Genomic DNA, 18,471 nt, shown 5'->3' with positions numbered 1-18,471 from the left:
TCCTCCCAGGGGGCGTCTGCCACACTGTCCCTCCTGTTCACCCGACCATTCTCCCGCTGTCCTAGGGGCCTCTTCTCTCCGTGGCCCCCTCTCCCCTCCAAGCTCTGTCACAAGCCCCACGGCAGGAGCAACGACTGTATGAAGTTACACACACCCAAACCCACTCACTTGGATGCACCGGGGAGACGGGCAGGTGGGCCTCTGGGAGCAAACCTAAAGACACACGCCTTTTTCTTTCCAGATGCTGGAGGTGACTGGTCCACATACAGAAGACATGAGGGCTCTGCCGACTGTAAGACTGCTAATCAGCATTGCAATGCTGAGAAAAGAAGGTTTCCAGGACTACTTAGGGATGCTCCAGAACGTAGGCTTCTCTAAGGAACCCTGTTTACACACTTAATTTGCTTAAGGGCCTGTGATGTAAGGGAATGCGGACGTCAGTGTGAGGCGGGCCCAGGGCCGCCCCCCCGGGACTCCAAGGCTCTGACGGCTGCAGCCCCACAAGACCCCCCGGGTCCAGCAGAAGGCCGAACAGCCACACTTCCAGAGGGCACTGTGCTAGGGGAAAACAGAGTTTTACAGCATTGCTTCAGTGGATTACTTGTTTTTGCTGACTTGGTAAATTATATCACAATAGCAAATTAATAAATAAAAAATTCGTATCGTAATGGAAAACCAGCTCCGGCTTCCACGAAGCTTAACACAGGCACGCACTACCGTCGGTCCCCCGGGACACGGTCGGGAGGCTGGGTCTCAGTGGCAGCAGCCCACTCAGCACAGAGGGGTGTCCACCACCTTCGGGGTCTGATGCATGCAATCAGGGCCCTCCTGACCGGGGCAAAGTCAGCGGGTCGGCCAGACATTTCCCAAGGAGGAGCTGAGCTCTGGAAGGGAAGGCGATGTGACTTGGAAAAGCGTCCCTGGCTCAGGGGACGGGGCGGTGGGGGGGGTGGGGGGGGGTTGGGGGGTTGGGCGAGGTTGGGGGAGGGGCTGGATGACCAGGGTGCTGGGCCAGGGAAGCTCTTGGCCAAGAGGGAAGGCTCTGGAAGGTGGCTCCCCGGGCCCTGGGGACACCGTGTGAGTGGGGACGGGCCTCTGGCCGGCTGCAGCCCCCCTCCACTGCCAGATCAGGTGCGGCAGCTCGTGTCCCCCTCCTCTGGGGCCTGCACTCCTGTCTGCTGCCCTGCCTCCCGGCCCCGTGCCCAGCCCGCGCTGGCTCCCCTCCTACAGATGAGAAGACGGGCAGAGACCTTGAGCGGCTCGCGTGGGTCACACCGTGGGGCTGCGGACACGACCGAGCCAGCTGCGAGCGGCACCCCTGACCACAGGGGCCACGGTCGGGAGGCACCTAGGCCCTCGCTACATCGGGTCGTGTTCTGTTCGGCAGGGCGGGTGCTATGCTGTCCTCAGGCCCTGTGCACGGTCCTCCTACCACCTGAGCCCTGCTCTACCCACACACGGCGCTCACGGCCGGCAGGACTCCCGGTCTCTCAGAGCTGAATTTCCACCTCTGCCCATGCGCCCCCCACCACCCCGCCCCCTGGGACGGTCCAGGTGTTCGAGGGCTTTGCCCCGGAACCCTGCGCTGCTGGGGACGGGAGCCGAAGGCGTCCATCTTCAAGAAGCCTCCGGCACAGGGTCTGGACCCTGGGCACACACCGGACAAATCACAGGCGAGCCGCTGACCACGCTTGTTGTGGTCGTGGGCCTCTCCCCACTGTGGTCAGAGCCGTGCTCACCGGGTGCCCCCACAACTACCCGCCCTGTCCTCGCAGGGCGTCCTAGCACTCAGGCAGCATGTCACTTGTAGCTGCAGGACTCCCTGGGGCCCGTCCCCGCCTCCGTGAGGGCAGGATCAGAAGGTGATGAACCTGAGGGACCTCCAGGCCACCGCCGAGGAATGGCACCTGACCGCTCCTGGCACGCACGACTTCCGCCGCATAAACCCCCGGAGAAAGCGTCCGGTCCCTGCACCGTGCAGCCCCGCTGGGGGCACGGAGCCCGGTGACCTCAGGCCGACAGAACAGCCACAAGTGAGTGCCGGGCTCCGTCTGGACAGGCTCCGTGGTGGCCCGTTACTTCTTCAGAAAACGAGTTTCTTCCTGAAATGCTCACTTGGAATAAAGTCAGGATTCTGAGAAGAGGGAATTCTGGAGGTCAAGGAGAAACACTAGTAATCGTAAACATCCTTGTAAAAATCCGAAATCTCTCCAGCTGAGGAAGACGATTCATGTAAGAGCCCAGACGCACTTGGAAATGACCAAAATAACACTCACATCCCATTCAATCGGATCAGACGGCTGGAATCTCCAGGTTCTAAGATCTCACTGCCTCCGGTGAACAGAGTCTAATACACCAGCCTCAGAACCTGCTCCCAAAGAAAGCTGCGTGGAGAAGGAAGCCCATGTGGCTCCTGGGAGACCCCCAGCTCTCAGTGCTGCGCGCCCCCCCACCCCCCACACCAGGCAGAGCTGGTGAAAGGACATTAAGACGGGCCAAAACCACAGGCAGGCAGGGAGCCCTTGGGGGTGTGGATCCCATCCCTGCAGAACCGTCACCGGGGACAGGGATGGGGGCACCCAAGATCGCATCACAAGTGCAGGCGGTTAACGGAGAAGATGCAGAAGTTCTCTGAAACACATGAGAGAAAAGCTACTTAAAGGAGAGTCATACAGGTTCATGGACAACAAGATTCAGTATTGAAAAGATGTCCATTGACTTCCACTTTAATTTACGAATTCAATGTGTTTCTAACAAAAACTCCAGAGCTTTCTGTGGCATACGAGGCTTATTCTAAGGCTGACACTGAAGGGCAAGGGCCGAGAACAGCGAGAACAGCGAGACAACGCCAAACATTACACATAAGGTGAAGATTTACGTGTGATATCCAGATGCTTTGTGAGGCTGAGAAAGACCATGTGTTCTGGGCACAGGACGGATGGGCCAGTGGAACAGAGGACTGAGACGACGCCCATGCTAACGTGGGTGTTCCCTGACGGAGGAGTGATGGTGCAGATCAACAAGGGAAGGATGGATTATCCAGTGTGGCACTGAGACCACTAGCTATCCACACGGAAGAAACCGGAATCAGATCCCTACCTCACGCCATACACGAAGCTAAATTCAAGGTGGATGACCAAGCAAAATCTGACAAGGATAAAGCACAAATTCTTTAAATCAATATATTCGACAACACAAATATTTCAAAGTGGTACGTGACAAAGGCACTATAATTAAGGACAACGTGCAAGTCACAGACTATCAAAAGATATTTGGAGTGCATATATGACTGGTATATGATTAGTACCCAGAAAAATACATTCATATTTTTTAACATTATTTTTTAATATTAAATATTTTTTAATATCTCCCTAAGAATCAAAAATAAAGGGACAAACTACCTCATAAAACAATGAGTCAAGGATATGAACACTGGTCAGTAAAAACAGGAAGAGCTGTTCATACTCACTGCAACAGGGACACGCAGAGCAAAACGAGTAAAAGTGAGAAGTCAGTTCATGTTTTTTGGGCAAAAACTAGAAATTACAAGGAACGCAGAGAATGGGAGAAAAGATGAGCTGAAAGAGATTCTTCTTGCAAATGCTGGTGGCGGGCGGGAGGGGGTGTGTGCAGCCGCTTTGGAAGTCAAATTGGTAACGTCTTGACGTCCACATCCTGTAAACCAGAAATTTCTTAAACGGAGCATCTCCTACAGGCGGATGTGAGAAGACGTGTACAAAAATGTTAGATGGAGCACCGTTTGCAATTTCAAAAAAACTTCCAAGTAACTCAAAGGTCTTTCAATAGGAGAATGGTGAATTATAGCACATTCACAGAACGTGAAACTCCAAAGGATGAGCAAAGTGGAACACAGCTACACCTGCCAAATTCAGTCAATATTAAAACAGGAAGTGGAACACGGCAAGCATATTGCAAAAGAATTTTTAAGTGTGATGCCTTTTATAAAAGTTTCAGAATGTTCATTGGGATACTACGTATTATTTATTACAGACACACGTACAAATGTATGGCAAAAATACTAAAGGATACTTAGAAATGATAAAATCAACTTCAAAGCGGTGGTTACTTCTGGAGAGGAAGAGAGGGAGATTCAGTGGTATAGGCTCCCTTCGACCTCTAAATCAGAAATAAAAGATCTGAAACAAAAATTTAAAAAAATAACTTGCAGGTCCGACCAAGCTAGGTAGTAGGTATTCCTCAGGGTTATCCGTACTTTTCCGTACATTTAAGATCTTTCGTACTGAGAGAAATGGACCAGGAACTAATTGGAGATGGTCTTTTCCAGAGAGACTCCTCCGTGTGGAGGCCCACAGACCTCCATGTCCCTGACCAGTGTGGGGCCCCAGGCTGTCATCCAGACTCTGTGGCTGCAGGTGCAGCCCCGTCCCTGGGTCGTGACCCCGCGTCTCCTCCCAGGCCCGCGCGCACAGGCGCGAGGCAGCCCCTCACTGCTCTGTCTTGCCCATGACCTTCTCTCAGTGCTTCTGTTTTCCGTCCTTCCCAGAGCAGGGCCCCTCGCACGCACGGCTGCTCTCTCTCGAAGCGGCCTTAATGTTCGAGAGACGCTCAAAGGTAAGCAGCGCCTGTCCCCTTTCGGCTACTGCTTGGAGGAGAGAGAGGAATACAGACACCCCGCACATCAGGAGTTTCTTAAAACTGCATTTCAGGCTCCGCACGGGCCTCGTGTTTGCTTACGAGATGACAGAATGGAAGTTCAAAATGACCGCACGATTTGCCAAACACGGATTACCGACACGTGGCACACACTTTCTGAAATGCAGAAAATAAGGCAACGAAACAGGTTCCCTTATATATAACCAAGAAACTGCGATAAGAGGAACAATTTTTCACCTTTAATTGCATCATTAAGCCTTCCTTATAATTTTTGGCACCGAAATAAAAATGAATAGCCCTCTGGTGTCAGGAGATTTTCCTACGTACACGTATTTATGTAGATGTAGTTTTGAGGCCATTCGAATGACAGGAATTGTTACCATTCTTTGCTCAGATTTGAGTGCACCGGCTTCAGCTATGCAAGCAAACTCTCTGCTATGATTTCCTCTGAAATATTCATCGCCAGGCCGCCGCACGACATACACAATTACCCACCAGGCATGCGGAGCACGGCCGTTTTAAAATTCGCACCCACACCCCCAGGCTCGGGGCATGGGCTGGTGACGGAACCGTAAATCACACTTCGTTACGCAGCCAAATCCTGAAGCCTAAACGAGCCTGGTGCCCAGCCAGCCAGCCTCCAAGTGACTGATCTATTATCTCTATGCCAATCTCTATTATCTCTCGCCAGATACTTATTGGCAGGTGTCTGTCCACGTCTGAGAACATTCCAAATGGTGAAATGACAAAGGTCATGGCCAATCACGCTCCTTCTGCACGTTCCCGGGGGGATGCCGACCCAACCGGCACAGGCTCTGGACGGCCGATCTGGGAACGGGACGTGGCCCACGGTCCCTCCTAGCTCTGGGATGTGGGCTGTTGCTCTAGCCTGTCCGTAATTCCTAACGGAAATGAACATTTGAAAGCCATGTAGTAAAATAATAAACAAATAACAGAAAATAATACAAAATGCTGGGACATTTCTACAGCTCCTAATGAGCGTTTATTCTTAGGCTGATGCACTGTCAGTAGGAAAAGAACCAACAGGATATGTACACACGCACGTGCACACACACACACGGAGACTGGACGACTGACCGATTTTAGGAAACCGGCTCACGCGATAGAAGGGGCTGGGAGCCCAGATCTGCTGGGGAAGGTGGCAGCAAGGCCCCGGGAAGAACCAAAGCTGCAGTTGAGGACAGGAAGGCAGGACTGCTGCTTGCTCAGGAGGCCAGTCGCCATTCTGTTCAGGCTTCAAATGACATGATGGGGGCTCGCCCACATTGTGGACAGTGACCTACTTTATTCAAAGTCCACCAATCTGGACTTGCATTTGGATGCTAATCCCATCCAGGAACACCTCCCCAGCACCGTCCGGAACAACGTTTGACTAAATAGCTGGGAACTGTGGCCCGGCCAGGCTGACTCACTGAATCAACCATCACAGCTCACGGCCGCCCAGACCAAGGTCTGTCTTCAACTTCAAAAAGACACTCCTCAGTACAGGGCTGTGTTCCTAGGTCTCTTCAAATGCTAAACCATTGGTCCGGATGGTCAATAATCAACAAAAGCGTCAACATTCCCCGAAGAGCTGCACACGCCCAAAGCTCACAGGCAAGAATTTTCTCCAGGGATGTTGGGAGAGAGTTCTGGAACTCTCTGCCCCTCTTCACCACCTGCTCTCTACAACCCACGTCTGCTTCTGGCCCTTAAAGAGAGTGGTTGCTCCCTAAGCACAGAACAGGCACGCCAGCAAAGATGGGTTAAGAGTCCCGGCAAAAAGCCTGATTTAACTACACTGGCGGGTGTCAGGACAGAGGCCCCGCCCCAGCACAGGCAGGGGCGCCTGTCACCACCGACACAGGAGCTCACATCACAAGGACTGAGCTGTCCGCAAAGCCCTGTCTCCTCTAGGGACAGAATCAAAGACATCCTTTTAAACTTCATGAATGATACAGGCCCTGAAGTGCTGTGGGGGGCAGAGTCAGCACCACATTGGGAGGCGGATTTACTCTGCCACCAACCTCAGCTGCCCTTGCCACAGCCCCTCCCATGTCCTGAATTTAAACACTGAACACCTGGGGACCCGGCCTCCCGAGAGGCCACGGGTCACCGTCTGGCCTGGGAGCGACACTCCAGGAACATCTCTGAGCCCTGTCCAAGCGGATGAACTCGACCATCTTTTACATTTGTCAAGGACGTTCCTGGCAAAGTAAAAGGAAAGACAGCCTGCTGTGGGTCCTGATTATTTTTTCTTTGAAGCAAGAAATGACATCACGGCAGTTAATAACTCAAAGCCTCAGTCCTCTCTGTAGACGGAACTTGGCCCAAGGAGCGTTAACGGTCAGAGCGGCTGAGCGCGGCTGGCTGGGCCGGGGAGGGGGGTGGGGACCAGCGTTCCGTCCCCACTCGGGCAGGCTGCTGTCCCGGGGCCTGCCCTCCTGAGCCTCCGTCCGGTCGCAGTCCCGCTCAGCCCAGACCTCCCGCCTCCAGAGCCGAGCCCCGGGGCCACCGCTGCCCGGGGCGCCCCGGGGTCCCCAGCGCCAGCGCCTGCATGCCAGAGAGAATGACGAGGCCGACGACACAAGAGCACTTTCCCACTGAGATTCTTCAGAGGAGACAAACGGCCGCCTCCCTCGGGCCTCCCTTTCCTCGGCTGGCAAGGGCGGCCTCCGCATCCGAGACCCGGACCAGGCCAGGCTTGCGGGAGGTGGCACGCCACGAGTCCACTCCCAAAGGGCCACTGCTGCCTCCCCTCCGTAGGAGGAGTGGCTTCTCCAGGTCCCATCCTTGGAGTATACAGAGGAGAAGGAGCCAAGGGAGCGGAAGGAAGCCTGGCCCCCGGCCGACACCTGCCAGCTCCAGGTGAGGGCCCGCAGGACCCGCGTCCACCCGGCGGGGGAACGGAGTCACTCTCCTCCTACCACAAAGCAACCAAGGACATTTGCTTGGTCCAAAATGTCAGGTGTTCAGTATCCTTGACAGGGATTCCCCAGCGACTCAGCTACCTGGACACGTGGGAAGAGACACATCAGGGCCACTGCCACCCACCACGAGGTCGTGCCGGAGACAGAAGGGAGGACGTGGGCTCGGCGGGCCTCACACACGCACCCCCGCCAACACGGAGCTCCCGGCGGCCGGGCCTAGCATCGCCGGTGTCCCTTGCCCGCTCAGTGCTTGGCACTGCGGGGCGGACGGGGCCCGGGTGGACCAGCAAACGTTCTCGACACAAAGCAGAAGCAGAAGCAGAACCCCTCAGTGGCAAAGCCCGGGACCCTTCACTCCTCACAAGCTCCTGAGACGACGGGCACGCAAGCCAAGGTCTAAGAGCCACCCGGCTGGGCTGTGAGCTTCTGGGGACGAGGACCCACCTTCCCTCCACCTGGGTGTCCCCAGCAGCCAGCACGGTGCATCCACACACAGCGGGTAAACGGAAAACGATAAATATAAAGATAACGAGGGAGGGCTAGGCTCCAGCGCTACGTTACAGACTCCCCTAGCCGCCCCCCCGCCCCCCAACCACTCACACCCATGACTAAACGTTTAAGAGGGTCTCAGGCCACCAACCCTGAGCCCCTCCTTACACCTGCCCCTCTGCCAATGAGACGGTAAGACTTTTGCCACTCTGCGACTAACGTGAACCAAAAGAATGCACATTCACCTCCGAGCCACGCTCTAGGGAATCCCCAGACTTGGCAGAAAATACAAGAGTGGAAAGACTATGAGATAAAGTAAGGGAATGACACAGGCACTGGAGTATGCCGAGTAGTCAGTCCAGCTGTCGGAGCCCCAGGACGAGCCCACTGGACGCTTGACATCTCTAGGCCCTGCTGCTCCTTCCCAGCTCCCTCTCCTGGCAAGGCCTACACACACACACACACACACACACACACACACACACACACACAGAGGGAACGTAGGGAGTGGGATTTTCACAAACACTTTAAAATAAGACTCTTCAAAAATCCCCCAAAGTAGAAAGCACAGAATAAGAACCCTGATATGCACCCCTCGGGGTCCACCGGGAGCATACGTGGCCAAGCCTGTTCCCTCTGCTGACCCCCACTCTGCCCACATGCTGCTGGAAAATTCTAAAGAAAAGCCCAGACATCACATTTCACCCACAAATAGTTTCTGTTAGAGCTAGGGGCTATTTCTAAAAGCCTCATCACAAGACCATTACCACATGTGCAAACAGTCATTCCCCATGGCAATGGAGCACGTCCCTGATGGGGGGCAGGGCACACCACCCCAGGACGCAGCACCTTGGCTGAGCATGGATTTTAAGCTGAAGGAGCCTGACAAGCACCAGGAGCTTGGGGGGGGGGGGGGGGGGGGATGGAGACCGTCTGACCTTACCACAAGTGGGACTTCATTAGACCCTCACGTGAGAGGTCCCTTCCCTCCACCTGGAGGAAAGGAGCGTCTATGTCTCTGCGGACCAGGGACAGGAACCTGGCCGAACAGGCCTCCCCCACTTTGTCCTGTGCTATATCGTATGACCCCCCCCCCCTTCATCAAACCAAACATGACACCGGGCTACACCCTTCCTCCAGGCCTCCGTTTCCCCATGTAGGCGGCCGTGCTGCGTAAAACTTACAGTAAATAAACCTGGGTGCCCTCCTCTTGCTGGTCTGGCCTTGACAACGGGGCCCCAGCAGAGACCCTAAGATGCTGTCCCTTCATCTCCAGGGCATGTGCCTTTTCACAGCTGTGTTGTTCCAATCAGGCCCCAAACAAGTGCACGCGGGCCTCTGACGTCCAGGGTCTCCGGTCTCCGGAAATGTCTGGGCTCCCTCCCTCTCTTCCTCCTCTGTGCCTGCTGTCCTGTGGGTGTTTTACACTCTGGCTTCGGCAGCCGCGCTCCCGTGGCTGGACGGGCCTCTGTCCCCTTCCCCGTGTTTCCTGCCAGCAGGCACCTGGATCTGGAGGCTCGACAGGAGTCCGATGTGATGTGTTTTGCAAGAACTGATGGCAGAGTGTGCCCTTCGCGCTTCACATCGGGAGGCACACGGTGTCTGTGGTCCCCCCTCTGTGATGGGATGATTGATTAGCTGGTCCAGGCGCTGCTGGATGGATCCATCCGTTACAGAGCCCCCCGCGAGCCAGCTCCAGCGGCTTCTGGGGCCACTGGTGAGCGCCGCCCCCACCCATCATTTCACGAGGGTGACAGTGCGGTTCTCCTGTTCCCTCTGCATCTACAGTCGCACTTCTTCCCTCAGAAACTATGCGATTATCTGAAAAGCATCACACCTGCTCGAATCTTCCTTTTGTTTACAAGGCGAAGCCCCGGCGGCCTCCGAAGGCCAGCCGGTGAGGTTCTATGCAGGAATCACAACGAAGCCACAGACTCTCCCACATTCGGGGCGCTTCAGGCCGCTGCCGTCCTAATTCTTCCTGACAATCTTGCCACGACTAATTCTTCCTGACAATCTTGCCACGACCGGCCAGTGGGAGCCCGTCAGCTGGGAGTCCTCCTCCTCCTCTGAGAGGCCCCCTGCTTCCCTCACGACTACACATTCCAGACGCCTCCTGAAACGCTCCCCGCCCCAGACCCCTGTCGGGTTTTCCTGAGGAGCCCCAGCTCCCGCTAATGGGAAGGGAGTGAGACTCCGCGGGGTGTGGGCTCCCACCGGCTCATCACTGGGCCAATAATTTACAGCAAAGAGGGCTCCACGATAGGCTCCTACTTCTTTCAAAGAGAGGAACACAGCATGGGTTCACGCCGAGTCTTTGTAGTTGAGATTACAGGGCTCTTCCTCCTTTGATTCTGTGCTTGATTCTCTCTTACGTTAAAAATCTTAGCTCCTACGACATTATCGTAATTACTTACTGGCTTTATCCTAATAGGTGCATTTTAGTGCAATATACGTATCTCAATGCACATGTATATAAGGACTAGCTTCAAGACAACACTAACATGATTACTAACAATCTGGTTACCGAGTAGAGTTTCACAGGTTTTCTGTAATTCTTTTCGTGCTTCAGACACATCCTAACAGGACTCCACACTCCAACATTCAAACTGTTTGAAAGCCTCTTTGAAGCAGAGAGGCTTTGTGATTAAGCCACCAACTCGAGATATAGTTAGGTTCATTTTTTAAGTTTTAATTCTGTTCTTGCTTTTTAAGGACAGCTTTCCTATTCAGGTTTAGTTGGGGTTCACAATTACGTAAAGCAATACATAACTCCGCAGGGTGAAAAATTAAAGCTGCCCCATCTGGAGAAGCCAGGCTGCATCCCCGCCCTCCGTCGTGTCCCACCTTCCCCGCAAAGGCCAGACCTTCCCCACGGGCTCTGGGTTCATCCTTGCACGGATGTGTTAGTCTGTAACATAAGCACACGCGAGTGTGCTTGGGGAAAGGGGTGTGTGTGTGTGTGTGTGTGTGTGTGCGCGCGCACGCACACACGCGCATGAGTGTACACGCACTCCTATTCTCCCAAGCAGCCAACCGGCGGGTAAACGATGCAAAACCACACGTACTGTCTTCCGGTAAATACTACAGCCAAAAGCTCACCAGCGGCCCACGGACCACCTGCCTCCCTCCTCACCCGCAGGTGCTACAGTGAACAGGCCCACGGGCACAGCATTTTGTATCTTCTCTGGATAACTCCTGGGGCAACAGGTCAAAGCACGTGTTGGTTACCGGACAGCACCAAATACCACGGCGTCCGGTGTCACCGGGTCCCTGCTCTCGACCAGCCAAGGCGTCTCCTACCTCACACACCTCCTGGCTTACAGGCTGGTGGCTCGCCTTTGGTGAGCCCTGACAACATCACGCCCGTACAAACACCACTGCGTAGACGCTGACTACCCAGGAATGAGGGACTGTGTCGGTTTTCTTTTTGACTTGACTGTGAGACAGCCACACTCTCCCACTCGGTTCTAAGAAACAATACAGAGAGACCCCACGTGGCCTTTACCCAGTTAGGGGCTACGCTTGTGACCCACAAGCCAGGGACAGGGACCAGCTCCTTGGCCTGCGGCCGTGCGCCTCGCAGCCAGCTGTCTGACACCTGCCACTAAGTCACGGCACGCTTCTCTCAGGGCACACCAGTGTGCTGAAAATTTTTAATGCATGCACCTGATTGTAACTTTACTATTCAGATGAAAACGTCATGTGGTTAGCACTGGGCATTTGTCAGTGCCTGTGGTGTAGACGTGGGATGCCCCCACGTGCGTGCACGTGCGTGGATGTGGATGGCAGTGTGATTTCTTCCAAAGTCTACCTATTCTCCCCTCTCTGGGTTCCTGGTAAAGAAATGTTAATTCCGACCATAAAAATTATACTGTTTAGATCCTTGGCTGTTACTTTTCTTCCAGAGGGGGAGGGGGCAGGTGGGGGGTGGGGGGCACGCACATGCACATGGGAGAGGGGCAGGGGGAGAAAGGAGAGAGAGAATCTTAAGCAGGCTCCACCACACTCAGCATGGAGCCCGATGCGGGGCTCGATCCCACAACCTAGGATCGTGACCTGAGCTGATCTCAAGAGCTCAGCTCGAGGGCCCTGGAGCAGGGCAGGAGTGGGCGCTCACCCGCCTGACCCTGAGGACAGAGCCCTCTGGGAGGACTAGCCCTTTGCTCAGAGGGCTCTCCCCTTAGCCTCACTGCCGGGGGTGAACTTTCCTTCTGTCCCACCTACTTGGGAAGGACTTGCAAGTTGAAGATCAAAGAAAACACATTTGAAAAGGGGGTCCCCGGGGCGCCTGGGTGGCGCAGTCGGTTAAGCGTCCGACTTCAGCCAGGTCACGATCTCGCGGTCCGTGAGTTCGAGCCCCGCGTCAGGCTCTGGGCTGATGGCTCGGAGCCTGGAGCCTGTTTCTGATTCTGTGTCTCCCTCTCTCTCTGCCCCTCCCCCGTTCATGCTCTGTCTCTCTCTGTCCCAAAAATAAATAAAAAAAAACGTTGAAAAGGGGGTCCCAGTGTTCCACTTAGTCTGGGTGTGTGTTTTGACTCTGGTTTGTTTTTTGGATTCCAAGTATTTTTAGCCAGTATTTAAAAAAAAAATTTTTTTTTTTACTTTGTTGATGTATAATTTATATAAGGTGGGACACAGAGATCTAATCATACCGTTTAATGAGCTTTGACAAATGAGCGCACCAGTGGGATCGACACCCCTATCAACACAGAACCCGCCCTTCCCCCAGGAATCCTGCGCTGCTGGGGGAAACCAGAGGAAACCGTTGTGATTTCTATCAGTGCTGATTAACTCTCTCAGTTCTAAAACTTCACTAAATGAACTCAGGCCTCATGTACTCTTGGCATTTTGCTTTTGTTGGTCAACATGATATTTGTAAGATTCATCCACATGGTCACTGAATGGCCAACTGTCATCCTTTTATCCTTTTTCCGGCTGGTAGATACTTGAGTTGTCGCTAGATTGGGCTAATGTGAATGAAGCTGCTACGAACATTCTGCACAAGTATTCGTGTGTGTGTGTGTGTGAGTGTGTGCACATAAACGTTCATTTTTCCTGCGTAAACATCCAGGAACGGAGTTGTTAAATCAGAGGGTAGATGCATGTTTAGTGCTCCAGGAAACTGCCGGTTTTCCAAAGTGCTGGTTATCACTTGGCATCTCCCCCAGCCCCGCAGAAGACCTTTCAACGTATGTGTCAATGCTCAGCACTGTCCATTGTTTTAATTTCAGCGATTCTGGTACGTACGGAGTAATGGCACTTCGCTGTGGTTTAATCTGTGTTTCCCTGGTGGCTAATGATGTTGCCTACTTTTTCAAGGGCTTATGGGCCATCTGTCTACCTTCTGTTCTAATATGTCTGGATCTTGTGTCCATTTGTGTCTTGGTGATACTGAGTTACAGGCGTTTGTATGCATCCAGGACAGGAGTCCTTCCTCAGGTATGTGTATTATAAACACGGCCTCCCCATCCCTCTCCTAACTGTTCTGGTCTCTACACGGTTCCATTATCTTATTATCTATCCTCAAACCACACTGTCTTGGTTACTGTAGCTTTACAGTATATTTTGAAATCAAAGGGTTAAGTTCTCCAACTTAGTTCTTCTTCTGCTAAATTTTGTAAGTTTTGCTATCTTAGGTCCTTTGCATTTCCATATAAATTTTAGAATAAGCTTGACAGTTTCCACGAAAAGAAAAGAAAAGGGAAAAAGCTTCACAGGAATTTGACTGGGATTGTATTAACTCCTAAGACCAATCTGGGCAGAATATCTTAACAGTAAGAGTCCTTCAGTTCATAAACATGGTTTATCTTACCACATATTTCTTCCATTTCTTTCAGCGATGTTTTGCAATTTTCAATGTAAAGGTAAGCATTTTTAGCTACATTTATCCCAGGCTGTTCTTATGAATTTCATGTTACTATAAATGGTAACGGTCTCTAGATTTTATCTTCCAGATGTTCATTGAGAACATATAGAAATTCAATGGATTTTGCACATTAGCCTTGTATCTAGCATCTTTATTAGTTTTTTTAATTTATAAACCTTTAGTATTCTCTACACATGCAATCAATAAAGACAGTTTAATTTTTTCCTTTTCAATCATACCTTTTGTTTCCTTTCCTTCCTTATTACCTACCTAGGTCTTCAAGTATAGTATCGAACAGAAGTGGTGAGAGCAAATATTCTTGCCTTGTTCTCAACGTAGGGGGAAAGCATTTGCCAAGTTCACCATTACATATGAGGTAAACTGCAAGACCTTGGAGATGTCCTTCATCAGTGGGATAGCTTCCTTCTATTTCCAGTTTACTGAGAGTTCGTTTCATGGGGGGGTATTTAATTTTATCAAGGGTTTTTTCTGCATCTTTTGACATGATCATATGGTTTTCTCCTTTATTCTGTTAATGGGATCGATGGCATTGATTGATTTTTGAATGTCTAACCAACCGTGCATGCCTGTGATAAATCCCACTTAATCACAATGCACTGTCATTTTTACATATTACTTGATTCAATTTGCTAATGCTTTGTCAAGGGTTTTTGCATCTGTATTAATGAGGAATATTGGTTTATAATTCTCTTTTCTTATGCCCTTGTCTCATTTTGGTATCTCAGTTACGCTGACAAGAGCTGAGACATGTCCACTCCTCCGTCACCCTCTGAAACAATCTGTGTAAGACTGGTATTACTTCTTCCTTCAATGTTTGAACATTAACCAGAGCTCATCTGGGCCTGTAGTCATCTTTGTAGGAAAGTTCTTAATTACTAATGCCCTTTCTTTAATGGATACAGGGCTCTTCTGGCTTCTTATATCTTCTTGTGCAAAGTCTGATCAATTGTAGCTTTCAAGGAACATGTCCATTGCATCTTGGTTGTTAATTTATTATTATAAAGTTTTTAATAATGTTCCCTTATTATACTTAAAATATCTGTAGGATCTGTAGTGGTGTCCCCTCTTTACTCATGATATTGGCCAGTTTTTCCTTTTTTTTTTTTTTTTTTTTATTTGCCTAGTGGAAGATTTTTCGGTGTTATTGATCTTTCCATTAAACCAACTTTTTTCGGCTTATTTATTTCCTCTATAGCTTGCCCATTTCCTATTTCATTGATTTTTGCCCTGTTCATTTTGGGTTCCTTTCTTCTGCTTACTTGAAGATTAATTTCCTCTGAAGGTGGAAACTAAAACTATTTAAATCTTTCTTTTCTGTTGTACGCATTTGCAGGAATATATTCGCTCTCTAAACACTGCTTTATCTGCACCCCACAAATTCAGATATAACTTCATTACTCATTCAGTTCAAAGTATTATCTGATTTCCCTTTGACTTCTTTGACTCAAGGGTTCTTTGGAGGTGTGCTGCTCACTTTTCAAAAACTCAGAGCTTTTCAGGCATCCTTTGTACTGAATTCTACTATGGTTAGATAATACACAGAGTGTATGATTTCAATCCTTTAAAATTTTTGGACTTGTTTCATGGTCCGAGAGGTAAACTATCTTGGTTACTGGTCGTTACATACTTAACAAGAATGTTACTGGTTACCTCTAGTTGTTGGAGTGTTAACAAGACAAGCAAGCCGCTTGACATTTTTATGTCTCCTGTATCCTGCATCTATGATTTTTGGTCTATTCCTTTTATCGCCTGCTGAGAGGAACAGAAAAACTAAAACCTCCAGCTATAGCTGTGCTACACGTTCCAGTAATATTAATGGGCCTGAATGTCTTCTTATGTTAATTATCCCACTTGTGGGGGGCCAAATCACTGAATTTATAAATTCAAATGCTAAATGGGTAAAAAAGTTAACAGGGAAGACCATCTCTCCCCCATCCCCACCCGAAAGACCAGGCTGAGACAGAGGTGTCTCCAGGTGTCTCCTAGGACTAGCAAATGGATTTTTTTTTTCTAGTTCACCCTTTGTCCAAGAGCCTAGCCTTTCGGTGCTCTGGTTTGACTTAAGTGCCTTAGCTCCGCACCCCCTACCCATAAGGGGCACGGGATCTAGACCCTGTCTCAAGGGTATAGACCCAAGCCTAGAGACCAGTACCCACCCCCCACCACCTCTTACTTGGGCCTCTGATGACAACCTGAGTTTCCTGCAAGCTTTCATGCATGCACCTACACGTTATGTTCTTGATAGTCTAGCAGCATTTGGGTGTTCTGAGGATAATGTGATATGCCATATTTAAAGCTCTGCGTGCTATAAAGCTGCCTCTAACCCACACAGGTAGTGACACAGGGATCTGAGTCGTCCCCCTCGCCCCCAACTCTGGAGTCAGCACCTGGCTCTTGAGAGTTCCTCTCTCTCGAGTCTAATGCCTGGGAGGCTGAGTCACAAGGGCCGTGCCTTACTCACCTCCATGTTTTCTTCTTTGCTGCCCCGGCCCTAACCTGGAGTAGATGCTCGTGAGTCTCCTGATGAATGGGGCTGGATGGTAACAATCCCAAACGGTCATCCTGAGCTGTCTGGGCTTTATCTGGTGGTCCACAGAACTGCCAGCCAAGGCGATCAGGCGGGAAGGCAGGACAGCTGTCTGGGCGGCATGCAGCTTCCGTGTCTCAGAGGACCGACAGAACAGCAGGATTGAGACAGGACTGTTTACAGAGTCTGGCCTCTTCCCTGAGAAGCTGGCTGTCGAAGAGCACTCTAAAGAAGCTAACATTAAAATGTTTCGAGAAAGGGTATTAGATAGAGTGCCTCTGTTTCTCTAAACCTACACAAAAAGTAAATTATGCACTTGAATGGATGCAGCTTAGAGCAATGAGAGTTTCACAATGAGCCCATTTTCTCCAGAGAAAAGATTTCAGAGTTGCCTGGGAAGGGTTAAGATTTGAAATTAGTGAAGTGCCTGCTTCCAACTCCTCCTGAGTTGTCATGGTGACACCTCCAGCCAGAAGTCATAGATACGGCCCATCCTTTCTCCCAAGTTCTCCTAAAAGATGAGGTGACACTCGTCAGAGGAACAAACAGGCCATCACCTCTGGCTGCGATCTCAGTCTCCACCTAAGCCACGACCTGGCCTGGATGACTAGTTGGAGGGACCAGGGACCAGGGACGAGGGCAATAGCATCAGAAGGACCATCATTTCCACTGTTGCGGAGAGAAAGCAAAAAGGATGACGGGGCGCCTGGGTGGCTCAGTCAGTTGAGTGTCTGACTTCAGCTCCGGTCATGATCTCACAGTCTGTGAGTTCAAGCCCCATGTTGGGCTCTGTGCTGACAGCTCAGAGCCTGGAGCCTGCTTCCGATTCTGTGTCTCCCTCTCTCTCTGCCCCCTGCCCTGCTCACACTCTGTCTCTCAAAAAGTGAATAAACGTTAAAAAAAAATTTTTTTTTAAAAACAAAAATAAAAATAAGGATGTCAAATCTGAGTCATTTTAATACTATGTATGTTAAAGACCTGCCATAAAGTGGTGTCCCCAAGGCCTACCAAGGAATAAAGGACTGCTACCCTGCACTAACCGGCCTCAGCCTGCCATGGGACATGAGTGCCTGTGTCTGATTTTTTCACATCTGTTTTTCCCTCTACTGGTGCAGCCTGTGGTCTGGCTCTAGGGTCTCCCTGGCACCAGCATTACTGGCGTTTTCCTTTTTCTGTTTTGATGGGGGGGCAGGGGGGTTCCCAGGCCCATCCATCTGTGGTTTTAACCACAGGTTCACATAGTTCAAAGCCGTACTGGTGGAACTCTGTAGAAAGATGCGCTGGGAGAACCAAGGAATGCTTGAGTGAGTAATGGACACAGGTTATCAGATGGGACCTTTCTGACATCCATCATGGGCTGTGGTCTCTCTTGCTTCTTTGCTGGGATCCCGCAGTGTTCCAAGTGGGGAAGGCGGCGTAATGAATTCCAGAAAGGCACGGTGTTGCTATGTTAATAAAGGTGCCAACAGCACAAAATAGATTCAGCACTTCAAGATCTTGAATAAAAATTGTTGTTTTCTACAGACTGGAACAGCATTATGTGGTTGCGCTTTCCACAAAATACATGATTTCCTATTTCCTTGTGAGTTTTCTGGGTCACATATATTTCTGCACCAAGTCTATACTTCTGCTTCAATAGTTAGAAGAGTCTTTCAGTATCATTTTTCCTGGAATAATTTGTTATCCATCATTTTTATGGCAGCATTAAATTTTAAGAGAGAATTGAGAGGGATAGAAAATCTACTGCATATTTCCAACCCCAAAAGAAAGCCTTTAATAAATTTGGGACTTCTCAGTTTTACACTCAAATCCAACCCCAGACCAAAAAGCTGCCTGGAGCCATCTGTCCTTCATGCAGGAATGTGGGGCGAGTCCTCCACCAGAGGATGGCTCCCTGCTGGCCCCCGCTGCCAGGGCAGGGCTAGGTCTGCCAAAGCAGAACCACGATATGTAATTCCAAGAGGCCGGGTGGCGATGGCTGGGGGACAGGGCCACATTAT

At 50.8% G+C, this 18,471-nt stretch overlaps 1 protein-coding gene across 4 annotated transcripts in view; it reads right to left on the bottom strand.

Moving 5' to 3' along the window:
- TBC1D22A (TBC1 domain family member 22A) overlaps positions 1-18,471 on the bottom strand; it is a 322,333-nt gene that overhangs the window by 45,467 nt on the left and 258,395 nt on the right. Inside the window, exon 12 of one of the 4 annotated variants that reach the window (XM_019447236.2) lies at positions 3,551-3,675. The exons of the other annotated variants lie outside the window; for them this stretch is intronic. Coding sequence (XP_019302781.2) covers positions 3,646-3,675 — 30 coding nt within the window. The 3' untranslated portion in view covers positions 3,551-3,645. Of the gene's footprint in view, positions 1-3,550; positions 3,676-18,471 lie in introns of those variants that run through there. 4 annotated transcript variants of the gene reach the window in all.

This window comes from Panthera pardus, unplaced genomic scaffold (genome assembly GCF_024362965.1).
Source record: "Panthera pardus isolate Hobbes unplaced genomic scaffold, ASM2436296v1 HiC_scaffold_6, whole genome shotgun sequence".
Classification (NCBI taxonomy): Eukaryota; Metazoa; Chordata; class Mammalia; order Carnivora; family Felidae; genus Panthera; species Panthera pardus.
The sequence above is the reverse complement of the archived record's forward strand: the minus strand, read 5'-3'. Positions and strand labels throughout refer to the sequence as shown.